We start from the raw sequence: 27,552 nt of genomic DNA on the forward strand, positions 1-27,552 counted from the left end.
AACCAGGGAGCCATCTCTCCAGCCCCTGTCCTCCATCTTTGAGCTCCTGGTGCCGTTGTGAGGATCTGGTAAGTCTTCATTTGAGTAAATTCACGAATGGGAAATGCCTCCATCATTGCCTTTCTCTGGAAGAGTTGGGTTGGCACTGGCTCCTGCTGATTTCTTCCGTTCTCTGACTTTGATCAGCTACAGGCATCAGTCTATGTGGATGCAGGTTACCAAAGCTGCCTTTGTAACTCTGTCTTGTTTTGTCTTTAAGGCTATAGGTGTTGAACCACAGATCCAACCCCCTCTCACAGAGGATAAGGTAAGAAGTCTAAATGTGGGTTTGTTTGTTTGTTTGCTTGCTTGCTTCCTTCAGGAGTATTTCTGTGTGTATAAAAGATACTGTGTGGCTATTCTGTTCCCTCTGGGGACTCTGATAATGATTTTAAACCACTGGGCAGCCCCACAGTAGATTCCCCTGGGTGGGGAGCTGTGTTTACTTCTGAGCTCTTCCTCTCTGGGCCCAGATTTCCACACAGCAGAGTGCAGCAGGAGTGGGGGGTAAGGGGTGTAGAGGGAGTTCAAAGGGGACTCTTTCAGGCCCTTTCTTGAAAGCAAAAAGCAGGCTGAGCTGAACACAGGCCCTGCCTTGGCTTGGCATAACAACTGGGGAGCCCAAGATGAGATGGGGTCTCTCTCTGCCACCTTTCCAATTGTGTGGACCTCAGGGCCCGTTCCTTCTGTACTTCAGAAATGACGAGTGTCAAGCCTTTCTTACCCACAGAGGCAGACATAATTCATGGGGCCCTGAACGGAAGCTTGCTGTACCTCCCGTCCATTCCCCCAAGCAGGCACCTTAAAGTGTTTTAAAGGCCAAACATGGGGAAGTAGGTCTATAGTCTTAGTACTTAAGAAGCAGGTGCTGGGGATGGGGTGGGAGAGGGGTAGGGTGGGGGTGAGGGTGGAAGTGGGAGGCGAGGGGGGGAGGTGAGGGGAGTGGGGGTTGCAAATGTGAGGCCAACCAGGCTATAAAATAAGATTTTGTTCTTGCAAAGAAAAGAAGAAGAAAATACAATAGGTAGACTCCACCATGGTTTGCTCCATGAGACAGTTACGGTAAGATAAAGGCTTTAGTAACCAACCTGCTGTAAGGGGAGGTGGCGTGAGCTTTGGCACAGCCCTCAGCTAAGGCAGGAGTAGTAGTACAACTTTGGGGCCATAATGAGCTACCAGGCATATATGACCTTATCTCAAAAAAGCCACACAAAAAAAAAAAAAAAAAAAAAAAAAAAAAAAAAAAACCCAAAAAAAACCAAAACAAAACAAAAAAAAAGCAAAACAACAAAACATCAGCTTACTAAGTCTGTTTTTGTTTTTGTTTTGTTTGTTTGTTTGTTTGAGACAGGGTTTCTCTGTGTAGCTCTGACTGTAGACTAAAGCTATCTCTGTAGACTAGGTTGGGCTTGAAACTTAGAGATCTGCCTGCCTCTGCAGGTTTTTATTTTGTTTTGTTTTTGTTTTTTGACTGTGTAGCTCTGGCTGGCTAGCCTGAAACTGTGATGGTCTTAAACTCACAAAGATCTTTCTGCCTCTACCTCCCAAATGCTGGAAGGAGAGGGGTTTGGGGGGAGTGGAGAGGAAACGATATAGGTTTTAAAACCTCAAAGCCACACCTCCTCCAACAAGGCTATACCTCCCAATCCTTCCCAAACAGTTTCACCAACTGGGGACCAAACATTCAAACATATGAGTCTATGGGGGCCAATCTCACTTAAATCACCAAACCTGTCTGCCTTTGACCTTGGATTTTTCATCTCTCAAACCAGAAGACAATACATTTTTTTTTTTTTTTTTTTTTTTTTTTGTTAAACCACCCAGTCTGTGGCATTTCATTATGGCAGGTATACCAAAACTTAACTCTCCAAAGTGGAAAAAAGCCAAATATTCATCTGTCCTTGAAAGGACAAATAAGTAGGGCTGGAGAGATGGCTCAGCAGTTAAGAGCACCATCTGCTCTTCCAGAGGTTCTGTGTTCAATTCCCAGCAACCACATAGTGGCTCACAACCATCTGTAATAGAATCTGATGCCCTCTTCTGGTGATTCTGAAAATAGCTACAGTGTACTCATATAAATATAATAAATAAATCTTAAAAAAGAAAGAAAGAAAGAAAGAAAGAAAGAAAGAAAGAAAGAAAGAACAAACAAGTTGTGGTATGGTCACACAAAGGAATATTATTTGGCAACAAACAAAAATAAGCAAAAAAAAAAAAAAAAAAAAAAACCCAACAAAGTTCAGATACATATGACAGAGAAAACCCTTAAAATTATGCCCAGTGAGAGAAACCAATCACAAAAGACCACATATTGTATTGTTCCATTTCTATGAAATATCCAGAATAGGCAAAGATATGGACCTAACAAATGTTTGTCAACGACCCAACCCACTCATATAGAAATTTGCAAGCTGATAGTTACCAGAAAGAGGGAGACAGGAGATGTTCTAAGGTTAACTGTGGTGATTGTATCACAAGTCATTGGTGAATTAGCTCAGTTATGCTACCTGCCTCTAGTCCCAGCTTTTTGGAGGCTAAAGTAAGGAGATCCCTTGAGCCCAAGAGTTTGAAGCTAGCCTGGACAACCTGGGCAACCTGGGCACACGCACGCGTACGTACACACACACACACACACACACACACACAATCCTAAAACAACTAAATAAGGGGCTGGGGAGATGGTCATCATGCTCTGGGAGAGCACCGCTGTAACTCCAGGTCTAGGAGATCCAAAGCCTTTTTCTGACCTCCCCAAGCACTGTTATATATGTGGTGCACATATACACATGCAGGCAAAGCAGTCTTACACATGAGTCAGAAGTGACAAAACCAGATGGTTAAATTATGTAATATGCGAATTTACATCCCTCCACAAAGCCCCAACCCTTGGAGGCTGAGGCAGGAAGACTGTGAGTTCAAGCCCTATCTGGGCGACATAGTCAGACCGTATCCCCAAAAGGAAACCTTCCCTTTAAGGATTCCCTAAGGAAGTACCACAAACTTATGGAACTAAAAGAATCCACGAGATCAGTTTTCCAAACAAGCTCTCCAGTTCCTTGCCGGAAGTTCTTGTGAGGGGGCAGTTTAACCCTTTGTGGGCCAGACTGCAGAAGGCATCCAGAGAGGTGAGATTGGGAAGGTGTGTGGCTTGGTTGATTCCCTTTGTTCTGAACGGATGTAATGACAGGTCAGACATTGGTCTATAGAACAGATGGTGCCTGGGGATAAGGCCTGGGTTTGCAGCTTGGGGGACAGGGAACAAGTTCTGTCTGGGACACCCTTGCCCACACTCTGGCATGGCTTCTTCCTCCTCTTGTCAACCCTCGGGGAGGTCTTCCTGTCCACCCTGCTTGAGAGGATTCCCCCGACCCCTTGGCTGTTTAGCCTCTCTATTGGCTAGAAATGAATCTGGCTAGTTGTAATAGAAAACCCTCAAGTTTGGGCCACAAGGCAACTTCATTTTTCTCTTTATTTTGGAAATCTAGAGATAGCATGTGTGGGGCTGGGGCTGATGCATCATGCCTTACTGGCTCTGTATGGCACAGGGGCACTGGAACCTGCTTTAATTTGGTTGCTTTATTTTGTCTGGCTCCCATGCCCAAGGTGATTTTACAATCCATGGATCTGGCAGGAAGGAGGCAGGAAAAACGCTCTATAGAGGAAAAGAGGCACAAAAGCCGTTACTGGAAGTCACCAGGAAAGACTCCAACTTCCATCCCTTTATCTGTTTGGTTGGGGACTGGTCACATGGCCGGTAGCTGCAAAGGAGACTGGAAATATGATCCTTATCCAGGGGTGGAGGTGGTAGTGATGGTGGTGGCTGAATTCAGCTAAAAACAGAAACATTGATTAGTCAGACCAAAGGAGAAGTGGTTATCATGGGATGTGGCCGGGCGAGCGACCCGGCGCTGGCGCCTGCGTGATACATATTCAAGTAGGATTTGTTCACTGTCTGTCTCCCTAAATGTGGTCAGACACAGTGACTTGTCCATTGCCACATTTGGGGTGACCGGGGAAACACAGAGCAGAGAGTGTCTTGGATATTCATTGAGGTAAAAAAAATGACGCCGCAGGGACTTGAGAAATAGCAGGGTTCTTTTTCTGTTCTACATTTGGTTTTCTGAGACGGAGTCTAGATATGTAGCCCAGGCTGGCCTTGATGCCCCTGATTCTGGCACCTGAGTGCTAGGATTACCGGAGTGAGCCACCTGAGCTGATACAAGCATATTAAACAACAATGACCGCCGCTGTGGGAGGCACCGTGTTTTCAGTGTCTGAGCAAGCACACCCTTTCTAGTTCTTTCTGTACTCTGGCTGGCTGGTTCAACTCAGCTGTTCTGGCTCAAAACATGCTAATTCAGTCTGGCTTCTCCCAGCTTCTTAATGAATTGATCTGCTTGGCCTCAAACTAACTCTGGCAATTTGTTCCGATATTCTGGCTCCTTCTCATTCTCTGACTTGTTCTGTCCTCACTGGGGTCTAGCTTCTCTCTGTGATCTGTCTCTGTTCAACATTCCAGTTAAAATGCCTCCTTCCTCCTCTCTCTCTGCACTGGCCCTCAAGCAGCTTTCTGCTCCTCTCTCTACTTGTGAGAGTTGGGTACATCCAATTCTGTCAAATCTTTCTCTGATTTGTCACTTTGTCTGCCACTCATTGAAACATCACTTTTAGACATGTGTGCTTCTCTCTCTCTCTCTCTCTCTCTCTCTCTCTCTCTGTGCTTTTTTCTACAAACTAATTTTACCTCCATTGTTTTAGATTATGTACTAAGGGTGTGTCTGCATTCCAGCCAGAGAGATAAAGGTGTGTCCTAAGGGCTGAGCCATACCACAACTAGAAAGAGTTGTTGTTGTTGTTTTCAGATATAACACAATATCAAGGTTGACAAAGTTATCAAATATTCAAAAGAATTTTTATATGATTCTGAGTACATAGGTATATAAGGCAGTGTACAAATCAAATACTGATAATAAATCATAATTTACTTTTAAATGAGTCATATATATATAGATATAGTTATTTAATATAGGGTTTCACTGTGTAGCCATTGTTGCCTTGAAACTTGCTGTGTAGACCAATCTGGCCTCAAACTCACAGGAATCCTCCTGCCTCAGTCTCCTGAGTGCTGAAATTAAAGGCATGTGTTACTATAGTTGCCTATAATTTTTAAATTAAATTACCGATTACTGTGTGGGGAGGGGATGTCAGTGAGCACGTGTGCTGGTCTGGAGGTCAGAAGACAACGCTGACAGCAGGTTCTCCATGATGGGTTCCAAGGGTGGAACTCGGGTTGTCAGGCTTGCAGGCAACAGAGCCATCTTGCTATCTTGCCAGCTCTAATATGCACACACTCTTACTACCTATTAAAGATGAAAGCAAGCCAGCTGCTAATGAGGTGGGTGCATTTATTTTTCCATAAAGAATTGAACCTGGCCTGAATACTTCATCCTGAAGGACGTACTGAATCTTTACGGTCTCTTTAGAGTCCACGGCTATTCAGTTTTCTAAACATCAGTGCTGAGAAAACCACTTCCCATAAATACACAGGACAAGATGGCAGAAGCACATTCAGGGCCATTTCAGAAGTCATTAGAAATTCTGTCCTAATCCTGAGCTAGAATCCACTGGACAATTTTTAAATTGCTTATTAGCAACTCTCTCTCTCCCTCTCTCTCTCATCTCTCCCTCCCTCCCTCCCCCCTCCCTCCCTCCCTCTCCCTCTCTCAGGTTACACTGGCTGTCCTGGAACTCTCACATAGACCAGGCTGTCCTGCTTCTGCCTCCCAAGGGCTAGAATGAAGGGTGTGTGCTACCATGCCCTGCTATCAAGTGGCAACTTTTCAAATCAAACTTTCAAGCGCATGCAGTCTGCAGAGGTGGCTAATTTGATAAATGCTAACACGCCACGCGATGTCCAGAAAACATGAAAGTCTTTGTGCAATTATACCGTTGCTATTCTCGAAGCTAAAACACCACAGTTCATAACACACAGGACCATAAGCACATGTGCTGCTACTGTTCCCCAAAGAGTTCAGAATACCTGACAGGTGGCAAGTCCTACCTAGGTCTCAACCCCTTCTTACTATGAGGCCAATTGTGTTTAGTTTTAAAGTGACTTACGGCTGAGCATGATGGTGCACACCTTTCATCCCAGCAGTAGGGAGGCAGAGGCAGACATGTTTGGAGGCCAACTTGGTCTACAGACTGAGCTCCAAGCCAGCAAAGCTACATGGTGAGACACTGTCTCAAAACAAAATAAAACACCCCTTCCCAACAGAAAATGAGTCCCAGCACTTGGGATAGCAGAGGCAGGCAGATTTCTGTGACTATGTAGACAGCCTGGTCTACACAGTGAATTCCGGGACAGCCAGGGCTACAAAGAGAAACTGTTTCCAAAAAAAAAAAAAAAAAAAAAAAAAAAAAGCTATTTGCCAACAACAACAAAGTAACTAATTTCTAATTCTTCTCTGAATTAAAATATCTTTTTCTTTAGAAAATGAGGTGATAAAAAATAACTTTAAAAAGATCTTTTCTTAGCAAAATACCAAGTCAGTACTTAATTTGTGGTTGCTTGCATATTAGATTCACTGTGAACTCTCCTCCCCCAGGAACCCTGACTGGGCGTGGATTTGCACTTCCAAGAATATTTTGGCACTAAATCAAAGGCAATGGGTGGAGGCAGACCCTTGTTGGCTCTGTGAAGGCAGCTGAGTATGGGGACTGGTCAACATTGTCCTGGAAAGCTGTTTTGGTCAGCATGGGCAGTTGTAATTGCTCTGGGCCAACAAGATAAGGGTTTTCTTGTTCCGGAAGAGGCCTGGCTGAGATAAAGGACAGGTGCCTAAAAGGTGCTGCAGGCCTTCAGTTTAACCCTCCCACTCACAGACTTTCCTCAGCCCCTTTGGGGCAGAACTGAGAATATGGAAGTCTAGCTTTCTTTGAATAGTGGTCAGGTAGAGCCAAGCAGGTAGGCAGAAACCATGATGCTACCTGAGGGGCAGGTGTTTGGGGAGACAGTAGAGGGATTGCCAGGGTAACCAGGGTATAAAATTCTCATGCAAAACTTAAATTTTGGTGCCTCCATGTTCTTCTTGCTTGATCCTAACTAACCCTGGCTCTAATGCCTGAAGTCCATTGCTTGTTAAACCCACCCATTAAGATGGAGACAATGCTTTTACATTGTTGTGGTGTAGTGCGGTGTGTGTGTGGGGGGGGGTTGGGTGGTAGATCTGGCTACAGGTGCCTGCCTTGGGCTGGAGAAGGTAGTGGCTGCCCTCATATCTAGCCCAACCCTTGCTACATAATTATCAACACGGGTGGCTAGATCCTCGCTGTCAGAAATGGTGGGTTTTACCGTGAAGTCTAACCATGCTTAAGTGTTGGCCGGTACTTATAAAATACTAGCTGGGCTAAACAAGCTGATATAGGGTCTAGTGGTTGTCAGCATATCGATCCTGTTAGCAGGCAGGAGGACAGAATTTTGGGCCACTTGGAGGGAAAGCAGCTAAGAATGTAATTTTATCAGTCCATTCATGATGGGTGGTACTTGGAAGTGCTGGTAGGTTTTGGAGCAAAGCTGATTAGAGGTTGCAGTAAACTTTCACCCCTTGGTACTTGGCATCAGAAAGCCCCTACAGGCTGCTAAAAGAACACTACTTGGGGCTCTACTATGGAAGTCCTCATATGTCTTAACCCCATGGAAATCCAGGGTCTGAATCAGCAGTTCTCATTGGGCAAGTAGTAAACCAGGTTGCAAATCACTGAGGGGGTGCCGGGCTGTGTCTTCTCTTCACTGCTCTCTCTCTCTCTCTCTCTCTCTCTCTCTCTCACACACACACACACACACACACACACACACACACCTCATTGACAGATTAAGTGGGGGTAATGATATTTGTCCTTGTAACCTCTCCAGGCTGTTATCAGGAGAAATGAGGCAATACATGAGAAACTGCTTTGTAAACCAAACCGGTGACATTATGTAAACACAGTCATTGGGAGGAGTATGCTCCCTGGTGCCAGGGGTTCAGCCCATCTGTTGGGGATCACTGTGGGGGAATTGCCAGCACTGTGGGGCGGATGGGAACGAATCAGACATCCTAAGCATTCAGTCTGTATTGTCTTCTGGGCAGGTGTGTTTGGTGCGGAGGCAGCCTGACAACATTCGGTCTTTCCCAAGACTCGTACCAGGAGAGACACAGTAAATGAACTGAGAGCTCAGGGGACTTGCGGGACAGATGACACTTGCTCAGGAGCGGAGGGAACTTGAGACTCTCTGGGTTGAGGTCTTCCCGTGGCACTCAACAGGTAGAGACCAGAGATCAAAGTTGAAGAACATCAGGCCAGTTTGGGCTACATAGGACATTATCAAAAAGAAAGAAAAAAGAAAAGGAACAGGGAGTAGGGTAGTAGAGGGGGAAAGAAACATGCTAATGTGAAGAGAATAATCAAGAACTAAGCATAGTGGTGGACATGAAGGAGGCAGAGGCTGGTGGGTCCTTGAGTTCAAGGCCAGCCTGGTCTACAGAGTGAGTTCCAGGACAGCCAGGACCACACAGAGAGACTGTGTCTTGAAAAACCAACTAAAGATCCAAACAACCAAACATAACTCATGCATGAGGCCTGGAGAGATAAATCCATGATAAAGAGTATTGCCTGCTCTTGCAGAGGACCCGAGTTCAATCCCAGTAACCACATGGTGGCTCACGAACATCTGCAACTCCAGTTCCAGGGGATCTGATGTTCTCTTCTGACCTCCTTGAGCATGAGGAACATGCATGGCTCACACACACACAGACTATACATACATATGTACATATAAGCAAAATATTCATATAAAAACCCTAAAATAATTAAAGCTAAACCCCAGGCATGGTAGTGCACACCTTTAATCCCAGCACTTGCTAGGCAGAGGTAGGCTAGCCTGGTCTATATAGAGAGTTCCAGGACTGCCAGCGCTACATAGTAAGACCCTGTTTCAAACAAAAGCAAACTAAGGAAAAACCAGCAAGAAACATTCATGAAGTGGTCCAGGGCTCAACCGAGAGAAGACACACCACAGCTATAGTGCTGGCTCCAGGAAACTGTCTGATGGGAGCAGATAAGACCAAGTCTCCAGGGGACAGTCACCCATATCAGGAAGGCAGTCTTGACTCAGAGTTGCTTATCTGGCCCAGTCTGCCTGAGGTGCTGGGGTAGGATGGACAGAGTGCTGGCTAAGCATCAGAACTGGGGTTGAGTCCCCGCTCCAAATTCTACCGCAACCCGCCACTGGGCAAGATGGCCTACCAGCTGTGGATCCTACGGCTTGTCTGTAGAGAAGAACCCTGGTCTCCATTTGCATGGATTCTGAGCACTGTCCGAGTGTGCCCTGTGGAGGTGCTGGGGCCTGGGAGGCCAGGGTGAGTGGCTGAGGCCAGGGGAGGCCGGTTTGGGAAGGAAGGCCAGATGTGCCATCCTTTGGTGAAGTTGGAACTTAGACAGGTGTAGGTGAATGGGGAAGGATGGGTGAGCAAGGCAGTATGAGCAAAGCCATGATGGAATGGATATGTGGGGTTGAGGACAGTGGGAAACAGTTCTGCTGTGGCTGTGGCCAGGGGAGAGATGCGCTCAAAGAGTAGGGTCAGTAACAGGGCCAGCTTGTTTACATTGGCTCCATCAGGATGCAGGGCCTGGAACGGCAGGGACATAACGTAATTGAGGTTGCTTTTTAATGTGACTGTCGTGGCCTGCTGCACAGAATGGCTTGGATGGCGGGTAGCCAACAACTAGAAAGCCAGCTCAAATGTTCTTGTCATATTTCTAGCTAGACAGGAGAAAAACTGGGGTGGGGATGGTGTTGGGGGGGTGGCAGTGAGTCTGACTTAGAGATGTGTATTAGGAAACAATGTTAAGTCTTGGTGTGTGTGTGTGTGTGTGTACTGAGTCACCTTGGTATAGGGGTCAAGGAAAGGTACAGCAAAGGTACCTACCTGCCTACAAACTTGGCCAGCTTTTTCCCAGCTCTGGTTTGTTGGGTGAGGGTTGTACTGGGACAGATTATAGTGATGGCTGAAGACTGGGGGAGAGGGCCGTGAGCCCAGCGCTGGGGGGGTCGGAGAGGTGGCCCATTCAACCTACAGAACTCTGAGAAAACAAAACAACCCTCCTTCCTCAAAGACTCCCCCGACTTTGAGAGCAGGCAGAAGTACATTTGCAGATTCAAATGCAGCTCAGAAGAATCATTTTGTCCTGATACTGGCGGCCAGTGTTGGTAGCATTCCTGTGTGTGTGCTAGTTTGAGATTTATGTGGGACTCAAATAGAGGCCTCTGGTCTAACACCATCTCAGTGGGTGGTGATGGCTAGAAGGTTACTTGAAGGGTGTCCTAGGGCATGGGTATTTTTGCCCCCTATGGAGGTTGGGCCTAGCCAGGGGCTCCCAGTCCCCAGGTGTGGGGTGGAAATTGAACTCTATAGTCACCTTAGGGCATATGCTGCAGCCCTGGTCTCAGGGACATGGCCTGCAAGAGAAGTGTAGGTAAGAGAAGCTACATACAACAGCCAGGTCACAGGGGTTAAAGCTAAGCAACGCCAGCTCTACTCTTGAGCAGCAACTGTAAAGCGTTGCCTCAGGTTCCTCACCTGTAGAATCAGAGTGGTAGTCACTTCTGCATGTCTGAGTTCTTACATGCCATAATGTACAAATACGATTTTCCCTCAATCCCCACCTGAACAGTACCCCCAACCTCCCAGGACCCGGATGCCCAAGAGACAGAGAAAGGTGGGAAGATCTTGGACAGGTCCCCAAATTCCACACAATCCCATGTAAGGGCCATGAGTTTACAGGGGCAGGTGGTATGGGTTTAGCTATGTGAATTCTGACAGTTTTGGGATGTAGATCTGGTGGCCATGCTGGGATGCCAAGCATCATCCTTAGATTCTGGATGCTCTAGGGCAGGCAGGCACAGGGACCCAGTGTAAGATCAGCGAAGCCGCCTAGTTTCGGCTTCCGCTCTCTTTCCACGCCCACTTGTGTGCTTCCCCAACAGTGGGGTTGGGAGGGGTGGGGGACGAGCCCTAATCTCCGAGGAAGGGGTGTGGCCCCGTTCGTGTTCTTCAGTTTGTGGCGTCCTGGATCTGTCCTTTGGTCTAGATCGTGTCCTACACCCACCCGCTCAGGCATGGCACTGTGCCGCCACGCGTGACCGTGCGCTTCTTACGTGGGGGACGTGCAGGGTGCTGCCTCCTTTCCGGCGCGGGAGGGAGCGGCCGTCACTCTCCTGCTCTGTCTGGGAAGCCCCAGCCATTGCGCTGCAGAAGCGCCTAGCAGCCAATGGGGACTGAGGAGGTGGGCCGGCAGGCGGTTGTCACCCTCCTGGGGACGGGAGCTCTGAGGTCTGGAGGGCGCAGGCAGACGCCCCGCCCAGGGACTAAGGGGGAGGAGCCAAGGGAGGAGGAGGTGGAGTTGCGGATCCACCGCCGGAGGACCACTGCTCACTAGGGCTACTGAGAGCTACTGGCCCCATACCTGCTTCTCCGCATCCCCCACCGACAGAATGATCGCCGCGCAACTACTGGCCTATTACTTCACTGAACTGAAGGATGACCAAATCAAAAAGGTGAACCCCGCCGGCGCCGCCCTGGCCTCAGCTTTGCATTCCCGCATCCGCTCGCCACCGCCTGCATCCTCCCCGGCCTCTCCCAGGCAGCATCTGGTTGGACTTCAGGGTGCAGGCGACAGGCCTCGTGCTAGGATTCACCCGGGCATTGTCGGCATGCGAGCGTGCTTGTGCTTTAAGGAGCTGGGCGGCTGGCTGAAGACCCCCCCTTTCTTCCCCCCTCCGTCTGGATTGCATACTGCAGTGTCCTTGAAATGGACTATGGATGTCAGATGGGTACCCGCATGTTGTGCCGGGCTGGGACCTGGCTGGGTGGGGACAAGCGGGCCCGTCTTTGAGGCCTGTTTGGAAAGGTCCACGCGCCGTGGGCGGGGAAGGTGTGATCACTGAGATGTGCTGGGGAGGTGAGTTAGCAGCTGGTGAGGGTGCTGGCTGAAAGCCAGACATCCCATATTTGGGGGTTCTCATTTGGAGAATGTGGTGCCCTCCTGAAACTGTCTCTGGGCTCCCCCAGCTGTTGCAGCTGTTCCTTACTCTAAGGACGGGGTGACCCGCCTGGCTTTCCGGTGCGGGGAGGGGAGCAGAGGCCACCGGAAACTTTGCTCATAGGCCTTAGGTCTGGAACCGCATGTCTGAATGGAATTTTTTATTCCTTTAAAGCTGTAATTTACAGGCAGTCTCAGCCCGGGAGCTCAAATAAGACACTTTAGTCACTTGAAGAGCTCAGAGGGGTTGGCATGTGTTCTTGTGACTTGTTACACACTGACGCTGCTGGGTCCTAGGGGTGATGTTTGTCCAAAGTAAAGTGCCGTCCGCTGGTGGGTCGTAAAGATGTACCTCACTTTTCTGCCACCCGTTAAGTAAGACAGGATGCTTTTCCTGAAATAGCCTAAGATGGCCGGGGAAACATCCCGCACATTTTATTAGCGCTACAGGTATGCTTTACCTACCCTCCTAGCAGAGAGCATGGTCCTGTATCTTTCCAGAGGTAACAGTGTCACCAACCCGACTGGCACTGGGACAAGGAGTGCGATCTACAGGTGAGAGGCAGAGGTCCCCACCTGAGACTTCTCATCCTGCACTGTAGGAAGCAGTCTTACTGGGGAATGTGACCTCCTGAAGGTCACAGTGCTGGTTAGAGGTGGAGCCAGGGCGGGACTCAGACCTCCTCCCACTCAAGAACTTGACCAGGACTCCCCCTGGGTATCAGCTGAAGGGGAGGTGCTGAGAGCGCAGCTCATGGAGATGCTGCTAGCATCCTGGGATCTCAGCCTGGATGGGGACCAGGAGCAGGGTGCTGGGTGGATGGGATTTGGGAACTTGCCACAGGCTGGGGTTGTCATACCCAGGCTGCGCGGCAACCCTCTCGGAGAGACCTGACCTCAGGGAGCTATGATCAGCACATGCAACATGCAGTTGCTGAGTTTCTTCCATTGCTGATGCTTGTCGCATGGGAAGAGAAGACAAGCCCTAGCAGGGCGGAGTGCACGTAGAATGGGCCTCCGGAATCAAGAGTTCATAGCTCTCCTCTGCGGCTTAGGAATGCTGTCCAGGGTGGAGGCCCAATGACCTTGTAAACTAAGCCCTCCGGCCACACACCCACAGCCACCTGTGTGGCTGCCAGCTGCCTGGCTACTCCATTACATGGTGCTGGGTGGCTTCTGTCCGTGGCTGAGTTGGACTAAGGATCAGACTCCAGCACTCCACTACTAGTAGCCTGACTCATCTCCCTTCCATTCAGTCTCCCAGGCTCTGTGGATATATGAACACATGGATTCAAACAGGGCCCAACTAAAGCCCTCAGAGATTGATATCCCCTCCCCCACCTTTATCCCAGTGCGAAACTTTCACCTTGTTTGTGTAGGAGATCCTTAAAAACAAGAGCTCCCAGCCCGGTAGGTGGGTGGGTGGTGGCTCAAGCCTTTAATCCAGGTTTCCGCTTTTTTTTTTTTTTTTTTTTTGGGAGACAAAGGAGAGGTAGGTGGATCTAATCCCTCCTCCAAAACAACAAACAAACAAACAAACAACATTTCTCAAAACAAAAAACCCAATAACAACAAAACCAACCAAACAGCAACCAACAAAAAACAAGAGCTTCCTCTTGCACCTCACCCGGCCCCTCTACCTGTATGGTGGTCTGCCATACATGGGTGTGGCCCATGGGCGGGTCCCTGGGCACACAGTGGTCACTTGCTCGCCTGAGTCGGTTTACTAGCTTCCTGTCCTTCCCAGCCCATTTCTGTTATAAGAAAGGCTGCCTGAGAGTTCTAGTCTCTAAATCTTGCCTTTTTTCCTGGGTCTGGGTCCTGTGTGCTACCCTAAAGGGAACCCAGTCTCCTAACTGGGCAGCCATGATGATTCAGTTATCCCTCTGAGGCAGCCGTTGGGGCTCTGGAGACAGGCCTCTGGTAAGATACAGGACCATGCTGTCTGCTAGGAGGAAGGAAATTGGATCTTGTTGGGGGAAGGTTTTCAGGGTTGCCCAGAATACAAAGGCACCCAAGAGACGGTTTTATTTCCCTCTACTGCCTGAGAGCCCTCAGTAATCCAGCCTTGAGAACAGGTCCTGGGCAGAACTCTCAGCTCCTGGCTGCTTTTGCACAGTGCTCGTTAAAGGGTGCTACGAAAAAGGGGACCTGACGGGCAGAACCTAAGGTGTTTAAGAGGATGAACATTTCACGCACTTTGTGACTACTCCCATTTCTCTGAGTTCCACTTGGGGAAGGAGGGGGTTAACCCCCAAGTGGCTAAGGCACCTTGCAGGGCCCTGCCCCCTCCATTGTGTGCCACAGGGAGGGACCTGGAGGTGGAGTATTGCTCAGCTCGCTGCCTGTTTATTCAGGAAAATGAAGGGCTGGAGAGATGCCTCTGTGGTTATGGTGGTTCTTGCAGAGGTCCCTGAGTTCAGTTCCCACACCCTCTTCAGGTGGCTTGTAACCTCCTGTCACTTCAGCTCCGAGAGGAAGCATCCTTCTGGGCTCCTGGAGTAGGGCACAGGCAGACATGATTTAGAAAAGACCAGATGTGTCTTTTCTAAAAGAAAAGTGCTGTGTTCTTAATCTCAGCACTTGAGAAGCAGTGGTAGGGAGAAAAGAAAAAAAAAATATATAGAAAGAAAAATGGAGCCAGGAGTATCAGAAATAAGAAGGAGCAGATGTCTTTCTCCCTAGGCATGCCAGAGCAGCAAACTGCAGACACCCAGGGGGCTTTCTCTGGAGGGTTCCCCATAGCCCCTACACAATCTGAGTTGACAGGGAACCAACACGCGTGATTTGTGCAGTGGCCTGGCCCAGAATGGCCAGGTAGAGCAATGGATAGGCCGTGGGTGGCTTTTAATTGATAAACAGATGCCCTTCATTTCCTCAGACTATGGCTGGTAGAGCTACAAAGGAAGGGAAAGGGGAAGGAAGGAAATATGGAGCTGTTGGCTGTAACCACAAGATGTGGCAGGCTGAGTCTGGAAACGTTGAGAGTTCTAGGCTACCGTGAGGCCCTGTCTCAGAGTTCCTTATTGTTTAGGGAGGCGAGTTAGGAAATCCTAAAAACAGGGTGGGTGAGTTGACTCAGTTGGCTGAAGCGCTCACTTCACAAGCCTGGGGACCTGAGTTCGATCCCTGCGCCCCCATAGTTGGAGAGACCCAACTCTCACAAGCTGTCCTATGACTTCAACAAAATCGTGCCTGCACTCCCATCTGGTAATAGTATTAATAAATTGAATTTTTTAAAAAGAATTTTATGGCTAGGCAGTGCTGGCACATGTCTTTAATCCCAGCACCCAGGAGGCAGAGGTAGGCAGATCTCTTGAGTTCACAGCTGAACAGAGCGAGTTCTAGGGCAGCCAGGGCTGCATTGAGAAACCCTGTCTCAAAACAGACAACTAACAACCAAACAAAACAACAACTTAAAAAAGAAAGAAACAGCTAGCACCTGATTGGCCAGTATTCCATCATAGTTTTTCATTCCCCTCCATCATAGGTATTGGGTTTGTCCAGTAGAGCAGATGGGGACAGGGTCACTCCCAGGGAGGGCCCCGGGAAGGGTCCTGAGAGAACACTGAGGAATAGACCAGGGAATTGCGGGTTGTGAGGTGCCTCCTCTCTGACCACGCCCCCACTCTGACCACGCCCCCACTCTGACCACGCCTTGTGCCGTTGCCTCCCACACTCCTGCTGTTCTTTGGAGGAAATCATAGACAGCCTTCTCCTTGAAAGACCGGCCCGCTTGTGTGTCCGTCTGTACCCAGGGTTTTCTGGCTGGCGGAGTTAGAGTCTGGAAGCAGCTCTGCATCCGCCCGAGCGGGAACTGAGAGATCTTCCCACTGAGAGGCAGCCATCCCCAAACAATCACCATTTGCTCCTTGACTTCAGGTCCAGGGCTGTGTAAACCAAGCTCTGGATGTGAACCCGAGGAAGGGTGGACATTGGTCTGGTTGGAGAAGGGAGGACAGGGGCCCACCAACTTCCAGGTTAAGGAACTACACCAGTGGGACCTGAGGAAGCTACCTACTGTGTTATATTCATCATATATGACTATTTCATATCATATATATGTACATATAAAATACGTTTTTAAATAAATGTAGTTTTACTAGCTGGTAGATTTTTATTTCTGGAAAAAAACATTGGCTTCTGATGAACTGGCCCTTTAAGAAGCCTGTCAGCAGCTTTGAAAGGTAGAGCCCAGTGGACAGCAGCCTTTCTGTAGCTTGGGTTCCTTGTTTTAATAGTTTCTTAGCTCCGCGCACTCTGAAGTACCTTATGTCATTAAGACATCACTTAAATACAACTGAGAGATCACATCGTGAATCTTTCAAATGTGAATGTGTTATGTGTATATATGCATTCACGAGGTCCTCTGGAAACCTCAAGAGAGGCCCGTGGCTGTGACTCAGAAGTAGAGCCTCCCCCTGACCTGTGCTAGAGTCCCCATCGCTGCAAAGCTACAGACAAATTGGTTAGCCAGGCTGTGGGGCAGGAACGGTCATTGTGCTTCCGGACCACTCCCTCCTTTAGGCAGTCCTGTGTGCTGTAAGAGGAGGGGCTCTTAATCCCTATTCAGAAACCAGGGCTGCTCCCCACCCACCGGTTGCTGTAAGTTTATGAATGGAACCCAGAAAGCTTTCTGGGAGAAAAACTCAAATGCTGTCAATTTTAATGGCTTATCTCGGAACCTGTATCTTAACTCTCTGCTCTCTTCTATAAAAAAATATAAATCTTTTCTATGAGGAGATATTCGAGGCACATAAACCTATCGGAGCTCATGTGACTAATATACACAAACTCACACCTTACCTTGACAAGTCAGACACAGTTGGCTTAGAGCCACCTTGGGGCCCACTCGTTCCCATTCTTGAGACTCTGCCATCTGAGTGTTCTATTTATTTATCTGTTCTCTTTAATCGTTTTATTTTATGCATATGAGTGTTTCTGCATACATGTATGCACACTGTGTACGCGATGGGTGCCTGAGGAGGGATAGAAGAGGGTGTCAGGTCCCCTGGGCCTTGGAGTCACAGATTGTTATGAGGCACCATGAGCATGCTGGGAACTGAACTTGAACAGCCAGTTCTCTTAACCGTGCATCCGTCTCTTCACACCTCCCAACTTCTCACGCATTGTCTGCGTGTGCGCATGTGCGTTAGATCCCCCCGGGCGCTGGAATTAGAGGTGATTATGAGGTCCATTTACAGATCCTGTGGGTGCTGGAAACTAAGCCTGTGTTTTCTGGAAGAGCAGCGAGCCCTCTTAGTGGCTGAGCCATCTCTCGAGCTCCGCCGTCCCGAAGGTGGTATTTTCGCAGATGCTTTTACACTTGTTCCATACATCCCTCCCTATAAACATCGTCTAGTACCTTAAATGCAGGTACGCCTCCTGAATTCAATCAGTACTTGAGCCATTGATTTGTGTTGGTTTAAATGTTTGTAAGTAGCCTTCTTCTGGTTGTGCCCCGCTGAATTCTTTTCTGCAGCTCTGAGTTCTGTTTGGGGGGACTTTTTTCATGTTGCTGTGTGGACTTTATTTGTTTACACGGCTCCGTGCTCTGAGCTAACCGAGCCATCCTTTTGACAGCCACTTAGGTGTCTCAATTTTTTTTTCAGATACTGGTGTCTGCATGAGCTTCTTTCACCCCCTAAAGCTCCAGAGAGGGCTTCTGCACACTCTGAGGTGTTGCAAATTGTTGCCAAATTGTTGCCAAATTGTTGGCCCTGATGGTCCTGCTCTATTACACTCCTATCAGAATGTGGGATTTACTGGTTAAGCCAACTTTTGATATAGGAAAACCTTTACAGATAGTTTGGTTTAATTTTGTTTTGGTGTGACATTTCATTGATTTATTTGCTTGTGTTTGTGTACCACAGTGTGTGTGTGTGTGTGTGTGTGTGTGTGTGTGTGTGTGTGTGTGAAGTTTGGAGTTACTTCTCTTTATCCACCTCAAGCATTTGGTGGCGGGTTTGCATGGCAAACAGTTTTAGCTACAGAGCCACCCCAAGGTCCTTAACCCTTACGTATTTGTGATAGGCATCAGAAGTGGCTTCCATTTATGTCTTTGTACTGGAGCGTCTAGCAGAAATTAGCCTGTTTCCTATTTTACCCTATCAAGTGGCTTTGTTTGGTCACAGTCTCAGTGAGTGAACTTGACAGCTCCAGGTGTGATTTATGTGCAGTTCCCCTCACCCCCATCTGCTGAAGCTGAGCCTTTTGTGTAGGTCTGGGTGGCTGCAGAGCTCCCCCCACCCCTCTTTGGATCAGCCCATGGCAGAGCAGGCTTATCTGTCTCCGAAATGTGCCCAGCCCTATTCAGACAGAACTCAAGCCAACAGCCTCTCTCTGGCTATCTTCCGTAAAAGGAGAGGGTGGATGTGCCCTGTGCTTCAGGGAAAACTGAGCAGTGAATCTTGAAGCCCAGCCCTTTGCAAACAGTAACTGAGCATGCCCAGTGTGGGCAGAAAAATGTCGGCGCAGGCTCAGTTCAGTCCTCATTGACTCTCGGCTCCAGAATCTAAAACCTGCAGGGAAACTCCCTCTGAGATGGGGGCAGCGGTGGGGTAGGGTGTGGCAGAGTCACACTGTGCCTGCTGCATGCTCTCTTTTTGTCTTTGATTTTTATTTTTTGGAATGCATGTGTGCACATTTGCATACATGCCGGTGCGTGTGTGTACCTGCGTGCGTGGAGGCCAGAAGCTGTGCCATCCACAGGTGTTCTCTTATTTTTTGAGACAGGGTCTCTCAATAAACCCGGAGCTCACCCATATGGCTGGATCCGCCTGTCACCTCTCACCTGTCACCGTCCTCTGTTCCCCCAGTGTTGGAGTTACAGGTGTGCTGCTGTGTCCCACTTTGATGTGAGAGTTGGGGATCCAGCTCAGGGCCTCATGTTTGTTCACTATGGGAGCCGTTTCCCAGCCTTGATTCTTCTATGTAAGTCTAGCTAGCCTGGAACTCATATAGCTCAGACTGGCCTTGAACTCATAATCCTCCTGGCTCAACCCCCCAAGTGCTGGGGTTATTAGGTTTGCACCACCTCTGCCTTCTTAGATTCAGAGAAGGCCTTGGGTAGCATTTCCTGGGATTTTGATAACCCATTGCCTCTGCCGTGTTTGTCTGTCCTTTTGCCAATTGATGGGCGTCTGAGATAGGTTCCCTTTTGGCTGTCATCTGAATGCCGCTGTGAACATCCGTGCATACATGGACATTTGCCTCTGTGTGCTTCTTGTCTGTATGCAAGGGAACAGAGTTTTTTTTTTTTTTTTTTTTTTTTTTTTGGTGAGCCCCTGGGAGGAGGACACCATGTAGAAACGAGGAAACTGGGGACCCAGTCCTCACACACAAGTGGTGAAGCTCCTTGTTAAGGGCAGGCATGTCACCAACAACAGATCCCCTGACTCAGAATTGCACCCAGTGCTCTCCTGCGGCGGTTTAGGGAGACAGATCCAAAGGAAGAAAGGATGGATAGAGTAGGAGAGGCAGGAATGGGGCCTCCCAGGTTTCCCTTTCTCCAATGCCAGCTCTGCTCAGCAACCTGTGCTTGTGGTCTGGTGTCTTCTCCGCCCCCCCCCCCCCCCACAACACCACAGCCCAGGATGCCTTCCATTTGGAAAGGAAACTGACCTAGTAAGTTCATGTGCATCTGCGTGTCCCTGTTGATACATGCAAACTGTCTCTAGCAGCATCGCTTGCCCCAGACCTCATTTCCCTCTCGGTCCCTGGCGCCTGCCAGGACCTCTTCCAGATGGGTGGGGTGAGTGAGATTGGAAGACCCTGGCCGCCCTTAGAATGAAGCTGCACCTCCCCCTGGCAGGCCGTTTTGTTTCATTTTTGAAGTGTTTGCTTAAACAAGATGCTTGGCTTTGTTAAGTTCTTCCAGGGAGCGTACGAACTTTCTGCATTTTACATCGGGTGCAGAGGAGGGTCTAGACATAGACTCAAGGTAATCTCGGTGGGCAGAGAGCAGTCGGGACCCAGGCATCTCTGACACCATGGGTGGTTGTACCGAGCTGTATGCAGAACTAGAACTGTGGTCCAGGACTTGAAGCTGCCTCTGATGGGGCTCAGGGCAAGCTGTCCCAAAATATATCCGAAAACTGGAAGGATTTTCCCGGCCATCCACCAAAGGAACAGACCCTCGCCCCCGCCCTACCCCCTCACCACACCCAGAGCAATAGGAGAGTCTGAGAAACAGACCTGTAGCTGTTCCCTTGTTTATTATGTTGAGTCTTGCCCCGTAGCCTGGGTTGCATGCTGGGAGCCACAGCACCCAACTCAAAAGTTCCCATGTGATGAGGAAGCTGAGTCTTTAGAAACAAGGACGTAGACACATCAACTCACCCTGATACTCACAGCTTGTACGGTGGCATTTAATGACTCCATTGTGCATGAGAAAACTGCAGGCCTCACACACAGGGAAATTGTCTCAGCTCCCAGGGCAACACACTGGCAAACAGCAATAAACTCAGTCACCTTCCCTCTTGTTCCTCATGCCCTGAGCCAGGAAGACCAGAATAATACCCTGAGGTCAGGCTCAAGGTCCCCTGCTGCTCAGGGTGACCTTGGCACCTATTAACAAGTCTTGTTTGGGGAGAGTGGTCAAGACCTTGTCCAGGAAGAGAACAAAACTGTCACATTGAACCTACCAAATTCGGGAGACAGCCTGGAATGCAGCGGGACGGGAAGAGCCGGTCCCTCCTTACTTCCTGTGGCTAGCTGGGGAGAGAAGCAGCCTCCAGACACCCAGTCCCCAGAGTCCTAGGCACCCAAGACCAAGGTGACACCTGAAGTGAGGACATTTTCTCTCATTATGCTGCAGCTCGGGGAGGTGGCTAGGACAGAAACTGAAAAGCCCCAAGTCAGCCCTTAGGGGGCGTGAGGGGGACCAAGTCACTCCCTGTCTCCATCTGTAATGACACATGGCAGACGCAGGGACGCCTCGGAGTGTAGGCACTTAAGATACAGATCGCAGCTTTGATCTATTTGTCTAGCGAACATGGACACTCACTAGGGCTAGGAGCTCTGGCTTACAAACCAAGGCAGATGTCGGCCAGGATCCAGGCCTGGGGCCCTGAGCTCAGACTACCTAGGAAGTCATGGCTCCTCACGTGGTTGCTTAAAGTGCCCCGGGGTGGGGCTGGGGGTGTGTTCTGGGTGAGCCACAGTAACTCCACCTGGTATTTGTGGCATCTCTTAAGTTTTCCAAGTCAACTCTGGTTGCTCTCAAATGTGGTTAGTGGCTAGGTAACAAGGCAGGGATCATTGACCTCATGTGACAGAGAAGGAAACTGAGGCCCAGGGAGCTTAATGGCCATCGAACAGCGAACAGCGCTGTCAGCCTGGGCTTTCGTGTCTGGTCCCAGGCTACCCATGGCTCAGTGCTTAGAGAGTGGGTGTTACTCTTCCAGAGGACCCGAGCTTAGTTCCCAGCCCCGTGTCAGGGTACTGGCAAACAGGGCGTATGGCACCCTCTTCTGGACTCATTCATACTAATGCAAATCTAAAAGCAAACTAGAGCTTGGGGAGAAAGATCTATGTAAGAAGGGAGGCCTGAGTTTTTATGTGGGCTCTAGGGGCTAGAAGAGATGGCTAAATGGATTAATGGGCAAGAGTACTTGCTGCTCTTGCAGAGGATATAAGTCTAGCCCCCAGAACCCACCATGGTGGTTCACAAGCATCTGTTAGAGCAGTGGTTCTCAACCTGTGGGTCGTGACCCCCTTAGGGTCATATCTAACATAAAATTTTTCATAGGGTTGTACATCAGATGCTTGCATTAAGATGCATAACAGTAGCAAAATTGCACTTATTGAAGTCGCACCAAAAACTATTGTATAGTTGGGGTTACCACAGCCGGAGGAACTGTATGAAAGGGTCTCAGCATCAGAAAGGCTGAGAACCGTTGCTTTACAGGATCTGATACCTTCTACCTTCTGCAAGCATGAGGTCTATCCATGGTGCATATAACAACCAGCCTAGCTGAACTAGTGAGCTCCTAGTTCAGTGTGAGACTAAAAAAAGAAGGGGGACTGGAGAGATGGCTCAGTGGTTAAGAGCACTGACTGCCCTTCCAGAGGTCCTGAGTTCAATTCCCAGCAACTACATGGTGGTTCACAACCATCTGTAATGGGATCTGATGCCCTCTTCTGGTGTGTCTGAAGACAGCTACAGTGTATTTATATGTAATAAATAAATCTTAAAAAAAAACAAAAAAAAGCCAGATGTGGTGGCCTATGTAGAAGCAAGAGCATCTCTGAGTCTGGTCTATAGAGTGAGTTCTAGTACAGCCAGGGCCACTCAGAGAAACCTTGTCCCTACAAAACAAACACTACCACCAAAAATTAAAAATAAAAGGTAGAAAGATGGAGACCCGACATCAGCCTCTGGCTTTCACGTGCGTGCACATGTGTATGAACGTGAACAGGGACATAGCACACACACACAGACAACAATGAAAAAAAATGGGGGACATTTTTTCCCCTGTTGTTGTGGATAGAGTCCTTGGGGCTTAATCCGTGTTCACTGAGGCAGAAGGAATAGTCTGGATGTATAATAAGCCTTGTGCTGGAGGCCGTGTGTGAGCCTGGGTGAAGAGCAAGGGTCTTTGCTTTGTAGTTTTGCTTTGGAGATAGTTAAGGTTCTCAGAGGAACCTCTGCAAGGAATTCAATTTCCAGACGCGTGTTCCTCCGTGACTTGCAGATTGCTAAGTACCTTCTTACAGGAACATAAGAATCTGATTAGCTTTAGGGCCTTGGTGTTCTGCTGGGCCTCAGCCAATTAAGGGAGATATATGAAGAGACAGAGCGGGTTAGAACTCAGAGAGGGTTAGGGGATGTGACCGAAGTGCAGACCGTTTGGGGAAAAGAAGACAGTAGGCCTTATCTGAGCCAGTGCACCCTCAGAGACTTCCCTGAACTAGGCGTCACCAGAGGCCACCCCGCCCAGCTGAGGAGTCACATTGTGGCGCCAGCCTGAGGACTTGGGGACACACAGAGGGCAGAAGACAAGGCACCTGCGCCTCAGGCATTAGCAGTCCAGCAGAGGCGTGGACCATGCCCGTGTTCCTGTGGCATTGGGAAAGACACACATCATGACATGTGTCCTGGGGCCAGCTGACTTCTCTATAGAGGACACCTAAGGCTAGGGGGATGCTGAAGAGAGGGACAGACGGTGGCTTGAGGCCGGGCGGATCATGGCATGTCCTGTGCAGAAGGTGAGTTTGCAGATGGCGTGAAGGAACAAGAAGCGCAGGGGTCTCTTTAGCATGGTGTCGCATGCCTGAATCACAGGACTCAGAGGCAAGCAGTTTTCTGTGAGTTCAAAGCCAGCCTGATCTACGCAGCAAGTTCCAGACCAGCTAGGACTCTCCACAATGAGACCCTGTCTCAAAAGAACAAAAGCAGGATTCACAGAGACCACTGGGTGGTGACTCCAAGGAAGAAATTGAATGGGTGAAATTTGATGCTGTCAAAGCAGGAGAATATTGGGGTTATGGCTACTCTAGGAACCTCCAAATGATTGTAGATGTTCCCCTACTCCCCAAAGCTAACTGCATCTCTACTCAGAAACTGGCCACCAATGGTGGGGAAAGACCAGTTTCCCATACAGCCACCATCTGCAGCAGTGAGGTGGGGCTTGCAGCTGGGGCAGCCACGTGCATCAGGAGTTAGACTGGGAGATACTCGTCTGTCCCTCAGATGCCACCAACCACAGTGGAGAATCTGGGAGGCCTGGGCTTTGCTTCCATCTTTGCTGTAACTTCTGAACATTGTCCCCATGATAACTGGGGGAGGACTGGATACACAGGCAGCTAGCCCCTGCTGGGATGGCCCTTGCAACCAGGAAAGACCAAGTTACACAACTGTCACCTGTGTGGAGGGCCTGGGCGGTCCCGTGCAGACTCCCTGTTGGTGGTTCCGTGTCTCCCTAGGCCCCGGTTACTGGGTTCTGTAGGTTTTCTTGTGATGTCCTTCACCCTTTCGGCTCCTATGATCTTTTCTCCGCTTCTTCCAAAGTATTCCCTGAGCTCCGCTTATGTTTGACTGAGGGTCTCTACATTTGTTTTATCAGCTGCTGGGTGAGGCCTCTCTGGTGACAGCTGGGCTGGGTATTGATCCATACAGTCATTTCATAGACTTTTTGGGAAAAAAAAATGTCAGCCATGTTTGGTTCTATTCTAGGTCACTGGGCTCCCTGGCCTCCAGGTCCTGGCCCTCCAGAGAGTGTCAGGGTGGGCTCTCTCTCATGGTGTGGGTCTCAAGCTGGACCAGCCATTGAGACTGTGATGTCTGATCTACTTTCCTTAGTGACATTCATGCTTCCCTCCATGGGCCCTCCTTGTTACTTGGCTTTTTGGGTCTGTGGCTTGTAGCATGGTCATCCTGTACCATTTATAAACGAGTACACACCATGCTTGTGTTCCTGGTCCTGGTTACCTCACTCGGGATGGGATTTTCTAGTTCTATCCATTTGCCCGCAAAACGCATGAAATCATTGGAGCTGGAAAGATAACTCAGAGCGTTAGAGCACCTACTGCTTTTGCAGAGACCCAGGTTCAGTTCCCAGCATCTACACACTGACTCCGTGGTAACCAGTGCTGCCTTCTGGCCTCCACGAGCACCAGGCAGGCACACAGTGCACAAAATATACATGTGAAATAAAACAATTCATTTTCTAATAGAACGGGCTAACATAAATCTTAATCAAGTCATTCTTAAGATATTTCTTTTCTAAAATTAGTTATTTTATTTACTTACATTTCAAATATTATTCCCCCATTTCCTCCCCCATCGAGAGAACACATGATTACGTCACTCAGGGATGGGGAAAGAGATGCTTTTAGTTACATTCTTTGCACTTGACTAAAGTCTTGATCTTGCATCTTTTAGACAAAAGTTTGTCCCTATCTCAGAAGTGAGAAGAGCAGGAGGGAGGAAGGTTATGGAAGGTCCTTAATCCAAACCCAGCTGTTCTTTCTAAAACTTCAAGTCTGGCACTTGGCATTTGCCTTGTCTCTGCTCTGGCTCACCTCTTAACCCATTTGCTCCCAGCTGCCCAGGTTTCCTCTATGAGGGGCTGTGCTTGGAAATCTTCGCTTAGGGGATGTCCTGAGTAGTTTCAAGACATCTGTCGATTTGCCTAATTTATTTATTGGTTTTTGTTTTTGTTTGTTTAAGAATTGTTTATTTTATTTTATGTATGTGAGTACACTGTAGCTGTCTTCAGACACACCAGAAGTAGGCATCAGATCCCATTACAGATGGTTCTGAGCCACCATGTGGTTTCTGGGATTTGAACTCGGGACCTCTGCTAGAACAGTCAGTGCTCTTAACCACTGAGCCACGTCTCCAGCCCTCTATTGTTTTTTTATCTCTGAGTTGGAGTCTGTATAGCTCCCTGAGTAGAGGAGAATGACCTTGAACTTTTGTTGTGTGTGCTTGTGAATGGTGTTTGCTGTGTGTGTGTAAATTTGTGTATGGGTGTGTATACACTTATGAGGCCCAAGGACCCTGAGTAGCTCCCTTTATCACTCTCCACTGTTTATGAATGTATATGTATTTGTACATGCATATGTATATATACATACACACATATATGCTTGTGTGTGTGTGTGTGTGTATGTGTGTATGTGTGTATGTGTGTATGTCATCTTTCACTGAATTCAAGCTTCCTGTTTGACTGGTTAGTCAGTGAGTTTATTGGAGCCACCTGCCTCAGCTCCCAACCACCACCTCCTAACACTGGGATCAGAGGGCTGTCGAGAACATGCTGGAGTCTTACATGGGTGCTGGGGATTTGAACTCAGGTCCTCCTGCTTTCCCAGCAAATGCTCTTACCCAGTGCACCATCTTCCCCAGCCCTGACCTTGAGCTTTTGTTCCTCTGGGAGTATTGCTGTGACAGGCCTGTGCATGCTTTTGTTTGAAAGAATGTGGACTTTGGGGCTTTGGATTTGGAAAGCCATGGAATGCTGTAAGTGGGGCTTAATGGCCCAACCTCATAGGAATATGGAATACAGTGGTGCTGGGGTCATTTGAACTGTGTAGGTCTGCTGGCCCAAGAGCTTAGTGGAGAGGAACTTTAATTTGTGGCCAAGAGGCTGGTTTTGTGATGTTTTGGTGAAGAATGTGGCTGCTTTCTTTTCTTCCATTGTCCAGAGACTCTGCCTGAGGCTAAGGTGAAGAGACTCAGATTAACTGCACTGACAAAGGAAGTCTCAAAAAAGCCCAACAGAGACTTTGTTCTCTGGTTAAGTCTGATGAAGAGCATTTTGAACAAATGTAGCTAGTGGAGAAAGGAAAAATACAAAATACTTTAGTATTAAAGGGACACCAGGAAGTGAAATGGGGCTGAATCCTTCGATTAAGGATATTAAATTGAATTAAGGGAGTGGTGACCTTGGGTCAAGATCTCACCAAGCTAAATTTAGGTCTAGGCATAGTAGAATAAACCTTTAATCCCAGGAGGCAAAGACAAGCAGATCACTACCAGCCTAGAACCGAGAAGATGCTGGTTGAAGAAAAACATAATCCCAGTGTCTAGTAGGACAGACATGAAGATCTCTGAGTTCAAAGTCAGTCTACAGAGCACGTGCCAGGACAGCCAAGCTTAGGTAGTGCAGGAGGTGGAAAACAGAAAGCTAGTGAGAATGTAATAGGATGAGGGGGCCATGTTCCAGCCCCAGCAAGCAGCAGAACTCAGAAGCTTTGGACATGTGGCTCTGGCTTTAGAGAGTCCAGAATAGAAGAGACTACTGGGACTGTTCACAGCAGTAAAACTCTGAGACAAGAGGGCTGTAGAGAACATGCTGGAGTCTTACATGGGTGCTGGGGATTTGAACTCAGGTCCTCCTGCTTTCCCAGCAAATGCTCTTACCCAGTGCACCATCTTCCCCAGCCCTGACCTTGAGCTTCTGTTATTCCACTTTCTATCTCCCACATGCTAAAACCGTACACTTGGTTTATGTGGCACTATGGGTGGAACCTAGGACTTCCTGCATGCTGAGCAACCACTCTAGCAGCTGAGCTAGAGTCTCAGCCCAGATTTACCTGTTTTTTTAAACACTGTCTTTCTGTGTAGACAAGGCTGGCTTCACTTGCAACCCTCCTGCTTCAGCTTCCAGCACGACGGGCGTGTGTCACCATTCCGAGTTCTCTCATTCGAAATTCCCACAGAGAGCGGCTGGGAGAAGGGGTGAAAATTTCCACAACCAAACCCTTTCCATAGAAAGTGAAAGTGCTCATGTTGCCAACGGTTACTGGCAATCCTGTCCCGAGGCCTGCTCACTTGGGCATGTCTAGTCTTGAATTTTTTTTTTTTTTTTTTTGTGCTTGTCCTTTTGGGATCCAGAGGGTGGGACTGCGGTCAGGCACAGCCATGTGAGTTAACAGGGCCCAGTGCCTGGCCACCAGTTCTTTCATCGGACAGAGGGC

The 27,552-nt window shown here is 48.6% G+C and overlaps 1 protein-coding gene across 1 annotated transcript in view; it reads left to right on the forward strand.

Moving 5' to 3' along the window:
- The first annotated feature begins 11,560 nt into the window (after positions 1-11,560).
- HK1 (hexokinase 1) overlaps positions 11,561-27,552 on the forward strand; it is a 63,706-nt gene continuing 47,714 nt past the window's right edge. Inside the window, exon 1 of the mRNA XM_080938022.1 lies at positions 11,561-11,638. Coding sequence (XP_080794148.1) covers positions 11,576-11,638 — 63 coding nt within the window. The 5' untranslated portion in view covers positions 11,561-11,575. The remainder of the gene's footprint in view (positions 11,639-27,552) is intronic.

The sequence above is a fragment of the Micromys minutus genome (assembly GCF_963924665.1).
Source record: "Micromys minutus genome assembly, chromosome: 25".
Taxonomy (NCBI): Eukaryota; Metazoa; Chordata; class Mammalia; order Rodentia; family Muridae; genus Micromys; species Micromys minutus.